Source organism: Rhinatrema bivittatum, chromosome 1, assembly GCF_901001135.1.
Source record: "Rhinatrema bivittatum chromosome 1, aRhiBiv1.1, whole genome shotgun sequence".
Lineage (NCBI taxonomy): Eukaryota > Metazoa > Chordata > Amphibia > Gymnophiona > Rhinatrematidae > Rhinatrema > Rhinatrema bivittatum.
The window spans coordinates 520,703,316-520,719,042 of NC_042615.1; the positions used below are offsets into that span (position 1 = coordinate 520,703,316).

Here is a 15,727-nt window from a genome sequence, read left to right on the forward strand (position 1 = left end):
ACGCGCGTAGTCGCGCGTATCGGCTAAAATCCTGGATCGGCGAGCGCAAGGCTATCGATTTCGTATAGCCTGCGCGCGCCGAGCCGCGCAGCCTACCCCCGTTCCCTCCTAGGCCGCTCCGAAATCGGAGCGGCCTAGAAGGGAACTTTCCTTTGCCCTCCCCTCACCTTCCCCTCCCTTCCCCTACCTAACCCACCCGCCCGCCCCTGTCTAAACCCCCATCCTACCTTTGTCGGGGGATTTACGCCTCCCAGAGGGAGGCGTAAATCCCCGCGCGCGAGCGGGACTCCTGCGCGCCGGGCCGCGACCTGGGGGCGGGTACGGAGGGCGCGGCCACGCCCCGGGCCGTAGCCACGCCCCCGTACCCGCCCCCAAAACGCTGCCGACACGCCCCCGAAACGCCGCGACGACCGGGCCCGCCCCCCGACACGCCCCCGACACGCCCCCCTCCGAGAACCCCGGGACTTACGCGAGTCCCGGGGCTCTGCGCGCGCCGGGAGGCCTATGTAAAATAGGCTTCCCGGCGTGCAGGGCCCTGCTCGCGTAAATCCGCCCGGTTTTGGGCGGATTTACGCGAGCAGGGCTCTGAAAATCCGCCCCAAATCGAATAGTCTTGAGACTGCGGGTTCCACTGAGACAGCAGGGAGTGCTGGAGAGGAATCATAAGCGCCCTCTCCCACGGTACCACTTCCAAAATGGCCGCCATTAAACCAAGTACTTGCAGGTAGGACCATACAGTCAGGCACAGTGTGTTCATCAACAGATGTAGCTGTGCCATCAACTTCTGAATACAAGTTTCTGGCAGGAAAACCTTGCCCTGCTTCATATCGAACTAAACCCCGAGGTATTCCAATGACTGAGCAGGCTGAAGACTGCTCTTGGCCAGGATAATCACCTAGTTGAGCTCCTGCAACAGGGAGATTACTTTGGGAGTCCCCAGGTGGCTCTCTGAAACAAACCGGAAACCGATCCAATATTGCAGTAGCAACCAAGAAAAAAGAACGGGTAAACACCAAGGATTCTTAATTCTTTATTCTGCACTAAGCATCAAAAACGCCCGACTCAGGCCGAGTTTCGCTCAGGGGCTAATAAAAACACCTATATAAACAATTAAATACATGTAAATACATTTAAAAATGTTTAAGACATATGAAGCCATATATACCAACATAAAATGAAATAATAAAAACAAAAATATAATGAATAATATAATAAATAATAAACATTAAAAAATGTAACCATATACTTCAAAACACAACCACTTACATACTCCTAATACATCTATGTGTATGATTTCAATTATGAAAATGTATGGAAAAATAATGTAAATGGTGATAGAATAAATAATAGCTAGCGTGGCATGAATGAACTACCCAAATTAGAAAAAATTGAAAAGGATAATGTTCATTTGAAAAAAGTGAATAAATAGCACAAGATGCCAAGGTTGTTAGGACCTGGAACGTGGACCCTTGTTCTGAGGTAGAGTCTGTACTGCCGTTAAGGATAGGACTCCTCGCTGGCCCCTACCGTCAGATGGCGAGGCCTGTTGTAGATGTGGACAGAACTTCACCCTGGAAGCACGTGAGCCCCCCAGGAGGAGCCCGTAGGGACACGGCCACTGGGACTTAGGCGACTCCCTGAAGACAGAAGATGGTCTGGAAGCAGGCGCCTCCTGCAGGTCATGGGTTCCAGACGGCTGGCGCCTCCAGCAGGTCGTAAATAGTCTCTGTGGGGAGTTCGAAGAAATCCAAAAGCCAGTCCAAGAGTCAGCAATCAAAACACCGTCCGCAGCCAGTCCAAGGGTCGAAGTCCAGAGCGCGGTCCAAAGCCGGTCCAAGGATCAGTGTCCAGAGCGTGGTCCAAAGCCAGTCCAAGGGTCGGTGTCCAGAAGAATCAATCCAGCAGGGAAGGCAGAGCAGAAGCGGGACGAAGAACCAGGATACCAGGAACACAGGAACCAAGCAAGACCTCAATACCAAGGCAAGGACTGAATGCTCAGCCCTTGCCTTAAATACAGGAAACCAAGGAAGGAGCTTCAGAGGGAGCCATGACACTTCCTGTCATGGCCCCTTAAAGAATCCTCTTCAGCCACGCGCGCGGCCCTACGGGCAAAAGGGGGAGGAGCCAGAGTACCGCGGAGCCATGCTACCGACAGTCCTAGCAGCGGTCCGGAGGAAGAAAGAGGAAGAAGGCTGCCTGCGTCTGTGGGCAGCCTCCACATGCCGGTGATCCAGGTGAGTGGCAGTGCGGACGTCGGCCTCGCTATTATTGCAGTCGACCGCGGCCGGCGGCCATGACACTTGGTCCCGGTCGCGGCCTGCCACGGCCGACGCCGCTGACAAAGGTAGCCTGCATCTAGCAGACTGACTTCACTGTTTATACTAAAAATCAAACATATGAACAAATATTGCAATAACTAAATAAATATGACTCGAAAGACTAAGTATTTTGGACTACACACCGACAGACTGATAGGGACGGTAAATCGTGCATAAAAGAGGCATGCCAAGTTAAACAGTGCTAATATGTAGCTCTAAACCAAGGCAGAGACATGATTGAAGGTGACAATTGATTGTGGAAAAAACTTCAGAGGTGACATGTCTGTGAACAGTTGCTACTCCCAGGTGGCTCTCTTCCAGCGACTTGGCTCAAATTAGTCAGTTGTCCAAATACGGGTGTACCAGAAGCCCATCCTTTCTCAACTCTGCTGCAACTACTACCATTACCATGGAAAGGTTCCTGGGAGCAGTGGCCAGAGCAAAGGGCACTCAAACTGATAATGGCGTCCCAGAACTGCGAACCGCAGAAAACGTTGATGTTCTAGTCAGATGGGAATGCGAAGCACCTCAGAGAGGTCCAGAGAGGTCAGAAATTCCCCTGACTGCATGGCCATTATAAGCAAGCGCAAAGTTTCCATGCGAAAATGCTGCACTTACAGATGACTGTTGACACCTTTGAGATCCAAGATGGGACAAAAGGAGCCCTCCTTCTTGGGCATAATGAAAAAAATGGAACATCGCCCAGTATTTTCTTGAGACATGAGCACTGGAACCACAGCCCTCAGACTGAAGAGCCTTGCCAATGTATCCTCTACTGCCTGCTTCTTCTGTGGGAAGTGGCAGGGGGACTCCATGAACATGTCCCAAGGAACACTACAAAACTCCATTGCATATCCTTCTTGTATCACCTCCAGGACCCAGTGAAGAAGTGTGATTTCGACTCACCTTGGATAGAAGACAGAGAAGCATCCCCTTATCTCCTGTTCCCGGGGGTGGGTCCGCAAACCTTAATTGGGAGGCTCGGGAGGTTCCACTATCCAAGCCTGCACCCCTTCTGGGTTGTCTGGGATGAAAGGACTGAGACCTACCAGGGGCTCGAGTCCTCTGAATGGTCACTCTTCTATAGGGTTGAAACGCTTGGATCCTCTAGCACGACCTTTCATGTTAAAGGAGCACAGTGTCTGCTTCTTATCCTCTGGCAAACGAGGAGCCGGTGATTCACCCCACTTACTGGCCAGTTCCTCCAACTCACTCCTAAATAAGAGTAAGCTTTTAAAGGGCAATTTGGTGAGGTTAGCCTTAGAGGTCACATCGGCCGACCAATTTCTCAGCCATAACTGATGCCTGGCCACTATTACCGAAGCCACTCCTCTGACGGAAGAGCGGACCAAATACAGCCCGCATCTGCCAAGGAGGCAGCTATGGGCTCCATAACTGCCCTGGAATTTACCACAGAGTCATCGACCTCCTGAGAAAGAAGTAAACAAGAGTGAGCCACCAGGGAACAACAAGAAGTGATCTGCAATGTCATTGTCACTGCTTCAAATGCTTACTTAAGGATAGTCTCAATCCTTCTATCATGAACATCCATCAAGGCCGCTCCTTCTTTCATGGGAATAGTGGTCCATTTGGAGACTGCACACACAAGTGCATCTACCTTCGGAAACATAAATGCTCTCTTACCACTGGATCCAGAGGGTACAGGCCTTCCAAAATCCAACCCCCTTTGAAATTAGCCTCTGGGGCACCCATTCAAGATCAATGAATTCTTGAATGGCCATCATCACAGGGAAAAAACAAGAGGCTTTATGTAAGGAAACCAAAATGGGATTTTTCTTTGGCTCTGACATGGAATCTGCCCCAGGAGCCCCGTGCATTTTCAAGGTCTGGGAAGTCAGAGCTGGCTGTTCATCTCTATAAAAGAACCATGGTTCTAATTCTGGAGGAAGTTCACCATCCTCTAGGGAATCAGGATTGGCTTCATCATCCATGGCATTCGGATCTCTATCGGGCAGTCCCACTGCTGATCTAGGTGTACCCCGGCGCTTAACAGTTAGTCTAGGCAAGGTTCCCTCCTGCGACTCTGCCAAATTGGACAGGACTGAGGTCTGCGCCTGAAGAAAGGATTGCAATCCCTGGAAAAATTCTACCCATGAAAATGTAGAGGTAACTGAGGCATATTCACTGTTAGGGGAGATCCAAAATCAGGCGTCCCACTTGACACTTCTTTACCCAGGCCTATATCCGGTTGGAAAGAACCAGGCTTAGTGAAATCAGAGGAAGATAATTCTCCCTGAGCCTCCAAACAGCACTGGCACAAGTTAGCGGGCATTTCAGGCTGAGATGCCCAAATATGACAGGCAGCGAAAAGGGAAAGGTGCTTAGGTTTCTTAGGTATAGGCGCCATTAGTCCAACAGTGCGCTGAGCATTGACGAAGGCATGCATCCAGCTGATTTTTTTTTTATTTAAGGCGTCCAAAAAAATCTAAGCATCCATCCTAGGTGTCCAACAAATTAGGCATCCAACACTTAGGCGTCTCACATCTAATCATCCCAATACCTAGGCGTCTAAAACTTAGGCATCCCTAGGATAGGCGCCGCATAAGATTAAGCACACAGCAATGCTACTTGTACTCACAAGTAAGCATGCAGTCACTAAAGGCATTACTTAACTTGGACGCACAAAACAAGGCCCAACTAAGTGTCCAAAAACTGGACGCACAACTTGGATGCACAGCTAGATGCACACATCAAACAGACAAAACTGTAGAAGGCAACCTATAGAAAGCGTGTAAAACACTGTTGAGGACTACCACATGGAACACAGCGAAAAAGCCTCAGAGCAGGGTCCTGCCTACAGAGGCTGCTCAACCCACCAGGTTGCCTACATCCATCGACCTCCCATGGAACGACTAATGTCAGAATGGCACACCTGGCACGGAGACTGATGGAAGGAGGAAGCCCTACAGCAAAACACACTCCTTCTCTGCCTCTGTTTCCACCATCCGCTGGAGACAGAGAATACTGACAAGCTGATGTCACTGCAGGGGTGTATATACGGTAATGTCAGTGTGCTCTGTCTCCATCTGCTGATAGAGGTGCATAACTCACTTGTCTGGATTCATCTGACTGGATGCTAAGAAACTAAACATTCAATATTCTAGGTCTTCATGGCTATTCCAAACAATACTCTTCCACCACCGATCCAGTTAACATGATGAACATGCAACCTAAAAGACAGCGTCAGCTACGCGAGTGCTTGAGTTTCCACTAGAACTTCGTTATTACTGTACTTGCAGCCTGCCAGAGTGACCCAGCAATTCATTGAGAGATCTAGCAACTAATTAAGTCTATCCCCGGGCACAAGCATGCCACCACCATGGCACATCCAGGTCCAGCAAGCCTCATCTATCAAGGCTCTTAAATCAGATCATCTGTCCTGCCATGCAGAGCTCAGCAGCCTGACACATTGGCTCCCTAGTGGAGATATTATTCTTATGCATTTCTTTTATTTTATTTTTTTGAGGGGGGGGGGGCAGTGAGGCACATTTGAATTTCACACTAGAGAAACCATTTAGAATAATATCTTTTCTATTTATATTAATATATATTATTATCAGATTTTATTGCTTTATATATTCTATTATTTAAAACTATTGAAATCTCAGTAATATACAGGGCTTTTTTTTTCAGGGGGTATGTGATTTACCCTGTGCTCCCTCAAAAAAACAGGCATCCTGCATGTGAAAACAGGCACCTTTTTTCCAGAAAGATAGCACCGGTAATATATATTTTTAAATAAATGAAAGCGCATATGAAATATTGGGATTACTGTTTCAGTTAAGGTATTTATTGATTAACACTGTGATTGTCATAACATCTCTTCAAATATAAAACTTGAACAGTAACAAAAGTAACATATAAGAAAGAATTATTGGTTTCATTATTTTAGTTTTCCTACTGGAGTTCTCTTATAGAAAGCAGGAAACAGTTCTTGTAATTTTTCTTAAATCTAAAGACTGATCCTGCAGCTTTTAAAAGCACAATCTCATGACTATTTCTATAAGCTGTGCTAATTTTGTCTAATTTTGTAATAGCTCGAGACATTGAGTATCATGGTCTAATAGGTCTACAGAAGTAATCTTGGCAATTCCTTTCAGTCTTTGCTAATACGATATGGCTATAAGTGGTTCCTACAATAAATTGTTTGCAATGCCAATATTTTTAAAATATCAGGTCTGGTAGATCTCAAAACCTCAAGCACTTCATCCTTTTTGTTGATCCTTTATAGGTATCACAACAAATAAAGACTCCAGTTTTCTCCAGAACAATACAGCTATATAGAAATGCACTACAGGTCTTAATGCCATAACGTATTGGGTCTTCTGGAATGATTCTAGAAAAATTAAAAAAAACAACAATTTAAAGAAAGCAGGTTTACTTACCTGTAAACAGGATTCTCCATACACAGCAGGATGTATCAGCCATATTTATTTATTTGATAATTCTGTGTGGGTGAGGTCATCTGACAGTGCCGACATGGACCCAGCTCTCAATGGTCAATCAAAGTATTACTGGAGCATGCATGGGAGTTCCTGTGCACATATGCTGCCTCATGAGCCCTTCAGTCTCTTTCAGAGCTTAAGCTTTAGCAAGGTAGTTGGCTCTCCAAGGAGATGGGCAAGTATTAAGTGTGGCTGAGTCATCCTGTCTACAGAGAACCCTGTTTACAGGAAGGCATCCCTGCTTTCTTTGTCAACAAGCAGGCATGAATCAGCCATAATATGTAGGGAGTCTCAAGCTGAGGGTTGCCTTGAGTAACTACTGAACAGACATCCTGGTCCCATTGGGTGGAGAATGGACTTCTTAGTGAACAGGCTGCACAGAGCTGCTTATCCAATGTTACTGTCTCTTCGGGACATGTTATCTAGACAGTAGTGGGATGTAAAACCAAGCAGGAACTTTGCATATGTCTTCAATAGAAGTGGACCTGAGATGAGCCACTGACATTGCCATGGATCACACTCAATGAACTTGACAGGGTCTATAAACCAGCCCGTCCAAAACAATGTGACATATAGTCTGCTAGCCAATTAACAGAGTTCTTTTGGCAAGTGCCCTTCGCAATTTATTGGTAACAAAGGTCACGAACAGATGAGAAGCATGGTGGTGAGACTGAGTCCTCCTTAAGTAATATGCAGGGATCTCTTCTCCTTTATGTGCATAGAGTCTTGGAAAGACTGTATCATGTATCTGTATCATGTCTCCCCTGCTTCTTCTCTCCTTCAGGGTCTACATATTAAAGTCCTTTAGTCTTATCTCATATTACTTTCTGTATGGACCCTACACCATTTGAGTTGTCTTTCCATTCTGTCCTTATCTTTTTTTGAAATTTGATCTCCAAAACTGAACACAATATTCCAGGTTAGGCCTAAAAAATCTGTACAATGGCATTATCACCTCCTTTTTTCTGTTGGCTATGCCTCTTTCAATGCAGCCCAGCATCCCTCTGGCCTTAGCATTCACCTTGTCAAATTGATTTGCCACCTTCACATCATCAGACACTATCAGCCCGAGGTCTCTTTTCCAGTTCATGCAATTAGTTTTTTGTACTTCAGGACATATGATTTCTTTGGATTGTCATACACCAGATGCATTATTCTGTACTTCTTGGCATTGAATCCCAACTGCCAAACCTTTGATCACTTCTCAACATTTTCTAGATCACTTCTCATTCTCTCTACTCCTTCAGGTGTGTCCACTTTGTTGCAAATCTTTGTGTCATCTGCAGAAAGACAAATTGTACTTTCTAAAAAGAAGAAAGAATTAATTGAAACGTTTTCAGTTCTTTCCTCAGTTTGGTTGCTGTGTAAAAGTGCTCAGAAGATAACAATTCCCATACTGAGAAATGAATCTAGACTAACTGGGTGAGAACCAGGAATCTTGAACATTAGACTATTTGAGATAAGTATTTCTTATGCTTCTCTCAGTCCTCCTTATATTCCATGACTTGGCAGACTTCTATATGCCTGGAATCTGAGGCTTTCACCTTTTCTACACACTTGTGTAATACTGCACCATGTTCAACTGGTGAGATGAGCACTAGGCATGGATATCTGGAAGACCTTCCCAAATGGATCCAGTTCCTTTGGATCCTTCCCAGGAGGCATGTTAGAGTTCATTTTGCCGCTTTGTGGTAGTTGGACTACTCCAAACCCTGGGGAGTCTATACTTCAGATCAAGCTTTTGGGCTACTGGAAGACATGATATTGGAGTCTACCACATCCTCATTTGTAAGTCCTTGAGGAAGCTATATACTGGGTTGAAAACAGAGCCCACTGAAAATTAGAAAAATCATAACAACCTGAAGACATCCATTCTTGGATCCTACTCTTTTCTAACACTGATGGATAGCATCTTTGTTAGCTTACTCAGAAAGCAAGAGTAGCTGAGATCTTCCAGATGAGACATATACTGAGGCAAGTCTGGCATGAGATCTGAAGGAATCCCCATAGAATCCTCCTCTCATGACCATGGGGAATGCTGAGACAGGACTATGATGAGGAAGAAGAAGTCCAAGGAGACCTCTGCTGGTCTGAGGAAATGTCTGGTAGGAACTCAGAATGAGCTGAACCCACTTCTTCCCCTTCTGATCCATTAAGGGACTACCCAGGAGGGGATGAATCTTCCACCTCAGGACAAGGACTCATGCCCACTGCCAGAAGCCCATGAAATCAGGTGTGAACCTCTTTCAGACTCTGTGAGGTCTCACTATGAGGACAACATTTTTCCATTATGGACAGGATCGCTTCCAACTTCCCTCTTTGGTCTTCAGGGCTTAGAGGCAAAGAAATTCTTCACTTGCTCCGACAGCTGGGCTCCCACTGGTTGAGGGACTGTTTGCACTGGAGTTGGAGGACAGACGGTCTCAGCAGAAAATTGGATCACTTCATTCTCAATGAGGGCTGCTGACGCCAACAGTGCTGAACAGGAGCTTGGAGCTTCAGTGGTTGCAACTGCAGAAGCAGCAGGTTCTGATGCACTCTGCACCAATTATGCTCATGCAACTTGCTAACCAGCACCAAATTTGATCATCGGCATTGATACAGGCAACTTCTGCATTATAGCTCTGCCTTCCATGGTGGGGGTACACCTGTACTTACGCATTGAATTGTTCCACTCTGACGAGATCAAATGAACCTTGGCATCTCACACTGGGGGTTGATTGGTCCTGGAGTGTGTACAATGCACCAAGGAGATGGACGATGCCTGTGCCAGCACTCGGTCTACACAGAACAATTGACTTGGTGTCACGGGTAACTTCCATGCCAGAAAATACAAGGAAGAGATCTCCCATCTCTGCTTCAAGGCAGGGTTCACCCCAGCAGAGCCCCACACAGATGATGCTGGCTTCTTAGGTGCTGAGGAGGGATGCCCATGAAAAGGAACCATCAAACCACCTTGGTGCTTTTCTCTGCGCCTCATCAGGCGCCACGGATTTTCACGCCTCTCTTCAGGAGCTCCTGAGGAAGCAGAAATACTAAAAAAGGGAGCACATACTTGCAAAGTCAAGGCCAAGAAAATATTGAGAGACTGGGAAACACATCTATACAGTAGCTCAGAAAGAGTGAGGAGCTCACTAGGCAGTGTATGCGTGTGGGAATTCCTGTGCATGCTCATGGCTAACTAAACTGAATTAAACAGAGCAGGAGAATCATACCTGTAAAGAAGTAACTTACATGTATATATGGTCAAGACTTACCTCACTCAACAAATAAGATTTATTACAACATGATGTAACCTAACCTTATTGGCACTTGTTAGAATGTACTACCATACACATTTACCAAATTTAATTTATGTGCCTGTATGTAAACCGTTGTGATGGTATATAACTTAACGACGGTATAGAAAAGATTTTAAATAAATAAATAAATAAGCATTTTACTGAGCTCCAAGAGCTGGACCCATGTTGGCGCCATCGGATGACATCACCCACATGTTGTAGATGATTCATGCTTGCTTGCGACGGAAAGAACCCATATTGCCCTAACAAGTTCAGTGGTGGTAGAAGATCAGAAAAGGTAAGGGTGTTAGAAAAGACCCTGGGATGAAAGAAAAAGTCATGCTAATACTAAGAAAGCACTACACACATTGGCTCTGCAGTATCTGCCACTATGTAAATAACCAAGGGCCTATTTTTGACTCAGGTCTCTTCTTGATCACTGTCCTCTTAAAAGAAGGCAGATCCAGCCAAAACTATAGTGCTATCTCACACTATGACAACAGGAATCGAGTGTCACCTTGGATATATGACATCACTGCAATGTCTAATAACTTGCTTATTCATTTACAGGGGGTGAGAGTTTCAGGATCTGTGAATGATGGCCCCTTGAAGCCAAAATTTTGCCTCTTCCTTACCAATGCCATGAAGTAAAAATCTGAGGTCCTGGTAAGTGAATTCCTTCAAACATCATTAAGATGGTTTAAAATATGGACTCTAAAACTGGGTAAGAAATTCAGTTATTGAGCCCCAAAATGATATATATATATAATACAGCAGTGTAAAATTTGGTGCTGCTTATGTATATTACCTAATGTGTCCTGTCACACTGCATAAATAATTGGCCAGATTGGCACTGCTGTATATATGTCACTCTGTGTAGCCCAGTATTCTTGTTCAGTTTAGGACCTAAACCTTTAGGACCCGAACCTTTGATAGTGAACAAATAGTGCACAAATACACCGTAGGTTTTTCATCACTCTGTTCATTCAGCTTAGCTCTATTCCCCAGTTATGGGAAACCTAATACTCAACACATGCGACTCTGCTATGCAACACCACTCACTTATATTCACTGCATTGTAAACCAACTAACATATTGTGTGCTGTGTTAGGAATAATAGTGGTACTTAACACTTGTTAAATTTTCAGGTCTGGTCCATAAGGCCATAAACATTTTATTATACTCTATAAAGTATGAGCTCAGGACAAACTACCTCCCAAATTGTTTTTATGCTATTCTTTTCAGTTTTGTTAGTCCTCTGTGATATTGGTCTGTGCTATTTTCTTATTGCATATGGCACAGAATTACTGTGGTATTGTTTATTTCTTGTAATATCAGTCAGCTTGTTCATAGCGCAGGTAGTGGTTTCACTGTGTTTTCACAACTCTTCCTGCAGCCTCAACTTGCAAAATACAATTAAAGAATCTGAACAGAACTTGCTAGCATCAGCTTATTCAGATTCAATGTTATTCCTTACTCTAATAATAATATTAATTAATGAATGAATGAAATAAATAAATAAAACCCGGCTGTTACCTGGCAAGGCATAGGTTTATAGATGGAGATTTCAGTTTGAAGCCAGATCCCTTTCGGAGACTCCTGGACAGACCAGATTTTCTCTTGAACCACATGGTTCTCTTCAAAGATATAAACAGCAAGGGAGTCACTCATTTTAGAAAATCCATATAAGGCATAATAAAATCGCAGACAATACTGCAAGTTTCCTGGCAAAGATGGACCATACAGGCGCCCAAAGTAGCCAGGCTGTGATGTAAACCTTGTGTTGGCCAACATGAAATAACCTGCAAGAAAGCACACAGTTATTAATTTAATAAAACAATTTAGGAAAAAATGTTTTAAACAAATTAAAGTTTCAGTGATGGCCAGCAGACTTTTACTGTGTTGGCAATTTCTTTAGCAGGTTTGTATATCATAGCAAGCCTCGTTTTATAGGGTTTTCAATTGAAAGAAAATAAAATTTAATGCCATCATAAAGCTGGGGATATGGACAGATTTTAGTCTTTAATTAAGTGACAGGACCTACACAGGAGGCATTATCTTGAGGACATTTTCCACACTGATAGTTGAATCTCTTGAATCACAGTCCAAAAACATTACCACAATTGAAATATAATTATAAAATAATTAAAAAAATAAGTTGCTATTGTCTTCTTTGATTTTTTTTTTTTTCAATTTAAATTGCAGCAAGATACAGTGGGACTTTATTATCAGTTAATGCCTGCTGAGTCTGGATTCTAATTGGTCAGAACTAATGTTCTCTTTTCTAATGAAGAGTAACCCTTTTACTTCTGGGGGAATTCTTTGCAATGCAGCATTAATGCAGTGTTAGGACTTGTGGACCCTAGGGCCGGTCAGGACGAGAGATGGAAGCTGCGGAGGACCTCAGCTATAGGTCCCAACCGGGAGGCGGCTCGATGGACCGAGGTAGGCTTGAATGTAGGAACTGGATGGAGTCCTATGCGACCAAGGACTCGAGGATGATAAGGAAGCTGGACAGCGTTGGGCCCGGGAGTAGGGATCTCTTCACCCTGGAGACCGGCGCCCCCCCGAGAGGAGCTCGTAGGAGCCCGGCCGCTGGGACTTTTGGAGATTCGCCCTGGAAGCTGGAGCCCCCCCAGGAGGAGCCTGTAGGGACCCAGCCGCTGGGACTTAGGAGAATCTTCGGGCCAGTGGAGCGGTGAAGATCCGAGACGGAGTCCAGGAAGGAAACAAGTCGGAGTCGAGGATGGAGCCGGGTCAAGCCAGAGGTCAGAAGTCGTACCGAAGCCAAAGGAGAATTCCAGAAGCGGAGTCAGGGACGGAGCCGGGTCAAGCCAGAGGTCAGAAGTCGTACCGAAGCCAAGAGACAGATCCAGAAGCGGAGTCGAGGACGGAGCCGGGTCGAGACGGAGAGTGGTCAGCAGGCAAACCGGGTCGGAGCAAGGCTGGAAACCAGGAACGCAGCAACTGACTACAGGAAGCCCCTGTGAACCTCGTTGCAAGGCAGGGAGTGTAGGAACTGCAGGGCTTAAGTAGCCCTGCAGCGTCTGACGTCACCAGTTGATCCTAGCCTTTTCCCGCGCTGGCCCCTTTAAATACTGAGGCCCAGCGCGCACGCGCGGCTAGGGGGCGGGGCCAGCCGCGGGAGGATGCCGGCTGCTGCTGCGGCGCGGCAGCGCCGTACTCGGGGCCTGCACGGCCCGAGAGGAGCTCGAGGCGGGCCGAGACCGGGTCGCAGGTAGGCGGCGGTTCCGGGGCCGACCCGGAATCGCAACATGCAGTGTTCTCCTCTCAGGCACAATTTTAAATTCTCCCAACAGAATTTGGCCAAGGGTCCAGAAGGAGGCAGCCACAGCACCAACCTTCACAGGGCTGCAAGAAGGCAGTAGCGTTTGACCCATGCAGGCTGGAAGAAGGTGACATCGGCTGATCTGGCCCATGCAGGCCAGGATGGAGGAAGCAGCAGTTTGGCCCATGTAGGCAGGAAGGGCTGCAGTTACAGATGTGGAAGGGTTAGAGGCTGATGTGAGTCAAACCCTGGGTGGGTGGGCGGGGGGGGGGGGAGGAGTTGTGAAAGGGCAGTAGACCTGGAGGGCTAGAGAGCATGGTGGAATCAGACTTGGGGAGGAGAAAGGAAGGGAGTGAAAGGATCAAGTCTGAGAGGGAGAGGGAAAGAGAGGTGGGTCGAGACAGGGGAAGGAACCAGGCCTTATAATGAACTGGATTAAGGGAATTCTGCACACACACAAAATTAAATTCTGCATCTTTGATTAATAATTTTTCTGTACTTCATTTTAAAGTAATTACTCAAAGGCAGTGTACTGTACTCTAACACATAAAGGAGTTAGAGTTTTGTATAATTTTAAAACATCAAGGGTAATTTTATAACAGCCCGCCTAGGGCTGAAATCTACGTGTAGAAAGTATATTCAAACTTCAGCCCAAATTTTCAAAGCAGATTTACGTGAATTAAGTCCACTTCGAAAATTAGCAGATGCCCCTGGACCACTGGACAGCCTATGCACATGCATTTATCCCTGCTTGGGAGTAGGTGTAAACGTGTATTTGTACATTTACGTTCATACTTTTGAAAATCAAAAGCATGTGCATAAGTGATTTCCCTGCCCAACTCTGCTTCTTTCAAGTACATGTAAAAATATGTCCAAAATTGCTTCCGCGTGTATTTTTACATGCACAACCCCTTGACAATTGTAAAAGCCCATTTACACACACAAATCCATTTTGTGTGTGTAAATGCTTTTGAAAATCAGGTCCATTGTGTGCAGAATTTAACATTTTTTTTTTCACAGATTAAAAAAAAAAACAAAACAAAAAATGTTTGCTCACAATTCCACCAGGAGTAGTTGAAAGTTCAGCTGACAGCCAGCCTAATTCAATTTTGGGACTGAGTACATACAGAAAGATAGATGAGGAGTTCAATTTTTTCCACTTTGACTTTGAGATGCTAGGATAATGTTTATGGTAAGACCTTAAAAAGGGCATTTCACATCACTATAAACGAGTGCAGGTTCAAGGGGGCATAGGAGACAGCCATCAGGGAATATATATATCAGTAATGTAGCTGCCAAATCCAGCAAAAGCTGCATTCAAGACATATGGGTATTGTAAAGCAGTAACCCCTAGTGTTCTCCTATTTGCCTGGTCCACCTTAAATTCCGTAAGGAGAGTATGGCTCTGTGGGCAGGATCCTGCGGGGCAGGTGGGGCCAGAGGGCATAACCAGAGACTGAGGAATAAGAACTGGGATCTAGATGGGGATAACCAGATTAGGCCCAGATCTCCAGGAGGAAGGCAGCTCCTGTAACGTAACACTGTCTAAACACTGAGCTGAGATGAAGTAGTACAAACTGTGAGAAGAGAGAGTACGCTGTCTGAAGGTAAAGGCAGTCTACTGCTGTGTGTATGACTGAAGTTGTGAATAAAGTTCATGTTTTAAAACGGGCTGGAGCCAGACTGAATTTCTGCCTCCAGGCCTGTGGGAATCACTGCTCGTTCCCACAGGTATAGACTGTATACATCAAAGTCGTGCTCCAGTAATTGTTCAAGTTTTGCACTAGCATATTTCCACTGGGGAAAAACTGGGATATTTTCATTGATAAATTGTGATCAATTGTTGCATTAGAGCAAAGCTGAGGCAAAACTTTGATACATCTGTTGAAAAGTCTCAAAAAAAGTCTGAGATAGTATATTAGGATAATCTTGCCCAGAGAAGACAAATGTTTTTCTCTGATTTATATCATCAATTTATCTTTGTCAGAAGACAAAAGCAGCATCTCTAGCTGCCAAACAAGTTAGATTTTATTCCTAAAATAGAAAAAAAAACTCTAAAAAGATTCTTAAAAATTATTTACTTGTTAAGGGATAAGTACAGTACACAAGTCAAGAGAAAATATAGTAGTCAACTAGTCACTGAGAATACATGGCCTGGGATGTCAACTGAAAGCATTAATGTTTTTAAGTATATTTTTAAAGTCTGTTATGCATTGTATTTGTATAGTTTCTAGGAATGTGGGAGTGTATTTAGGAAACTTTTATCACCCCCTGAAGAGCATTATCTTAAGCTGATTGAATTTAGTGTTTATTTTAGCATTGGACCTTTTCTACCTTGCAAATGCTTCAACCTTGTTCTGAAGGTACTGCTTC

General features: G+C 45.0%; 1 protein-coding gene across 4 annotated transcripts in view; it reads right to left on the reverse strand.

Moving 5' to 3' along the window:
* MAMDC2 (MAM domain containing 2) overlaps nucleotides 1-15,727 on the reverse strand; it is a 222,367-nt gene that overhangs the window by 66,339 nt on the left and 140,301 nt on the right. For all 4 annotated transcript variants that reach the window (XM_029612686.1, XM_029612695.1, XM_029612678.1 and 1 more), the window contains exon 10: nucleotides 11,602-11,867. In XM_029612686.1, coding sequence (XP_029468546.1) covers nucleotides 11,602-11,867 — 266 coding nt within the window. The remainder of the gene's footprint in view (nucleotides 1-11,601; nucleotides 11,868-15,727) is intronic.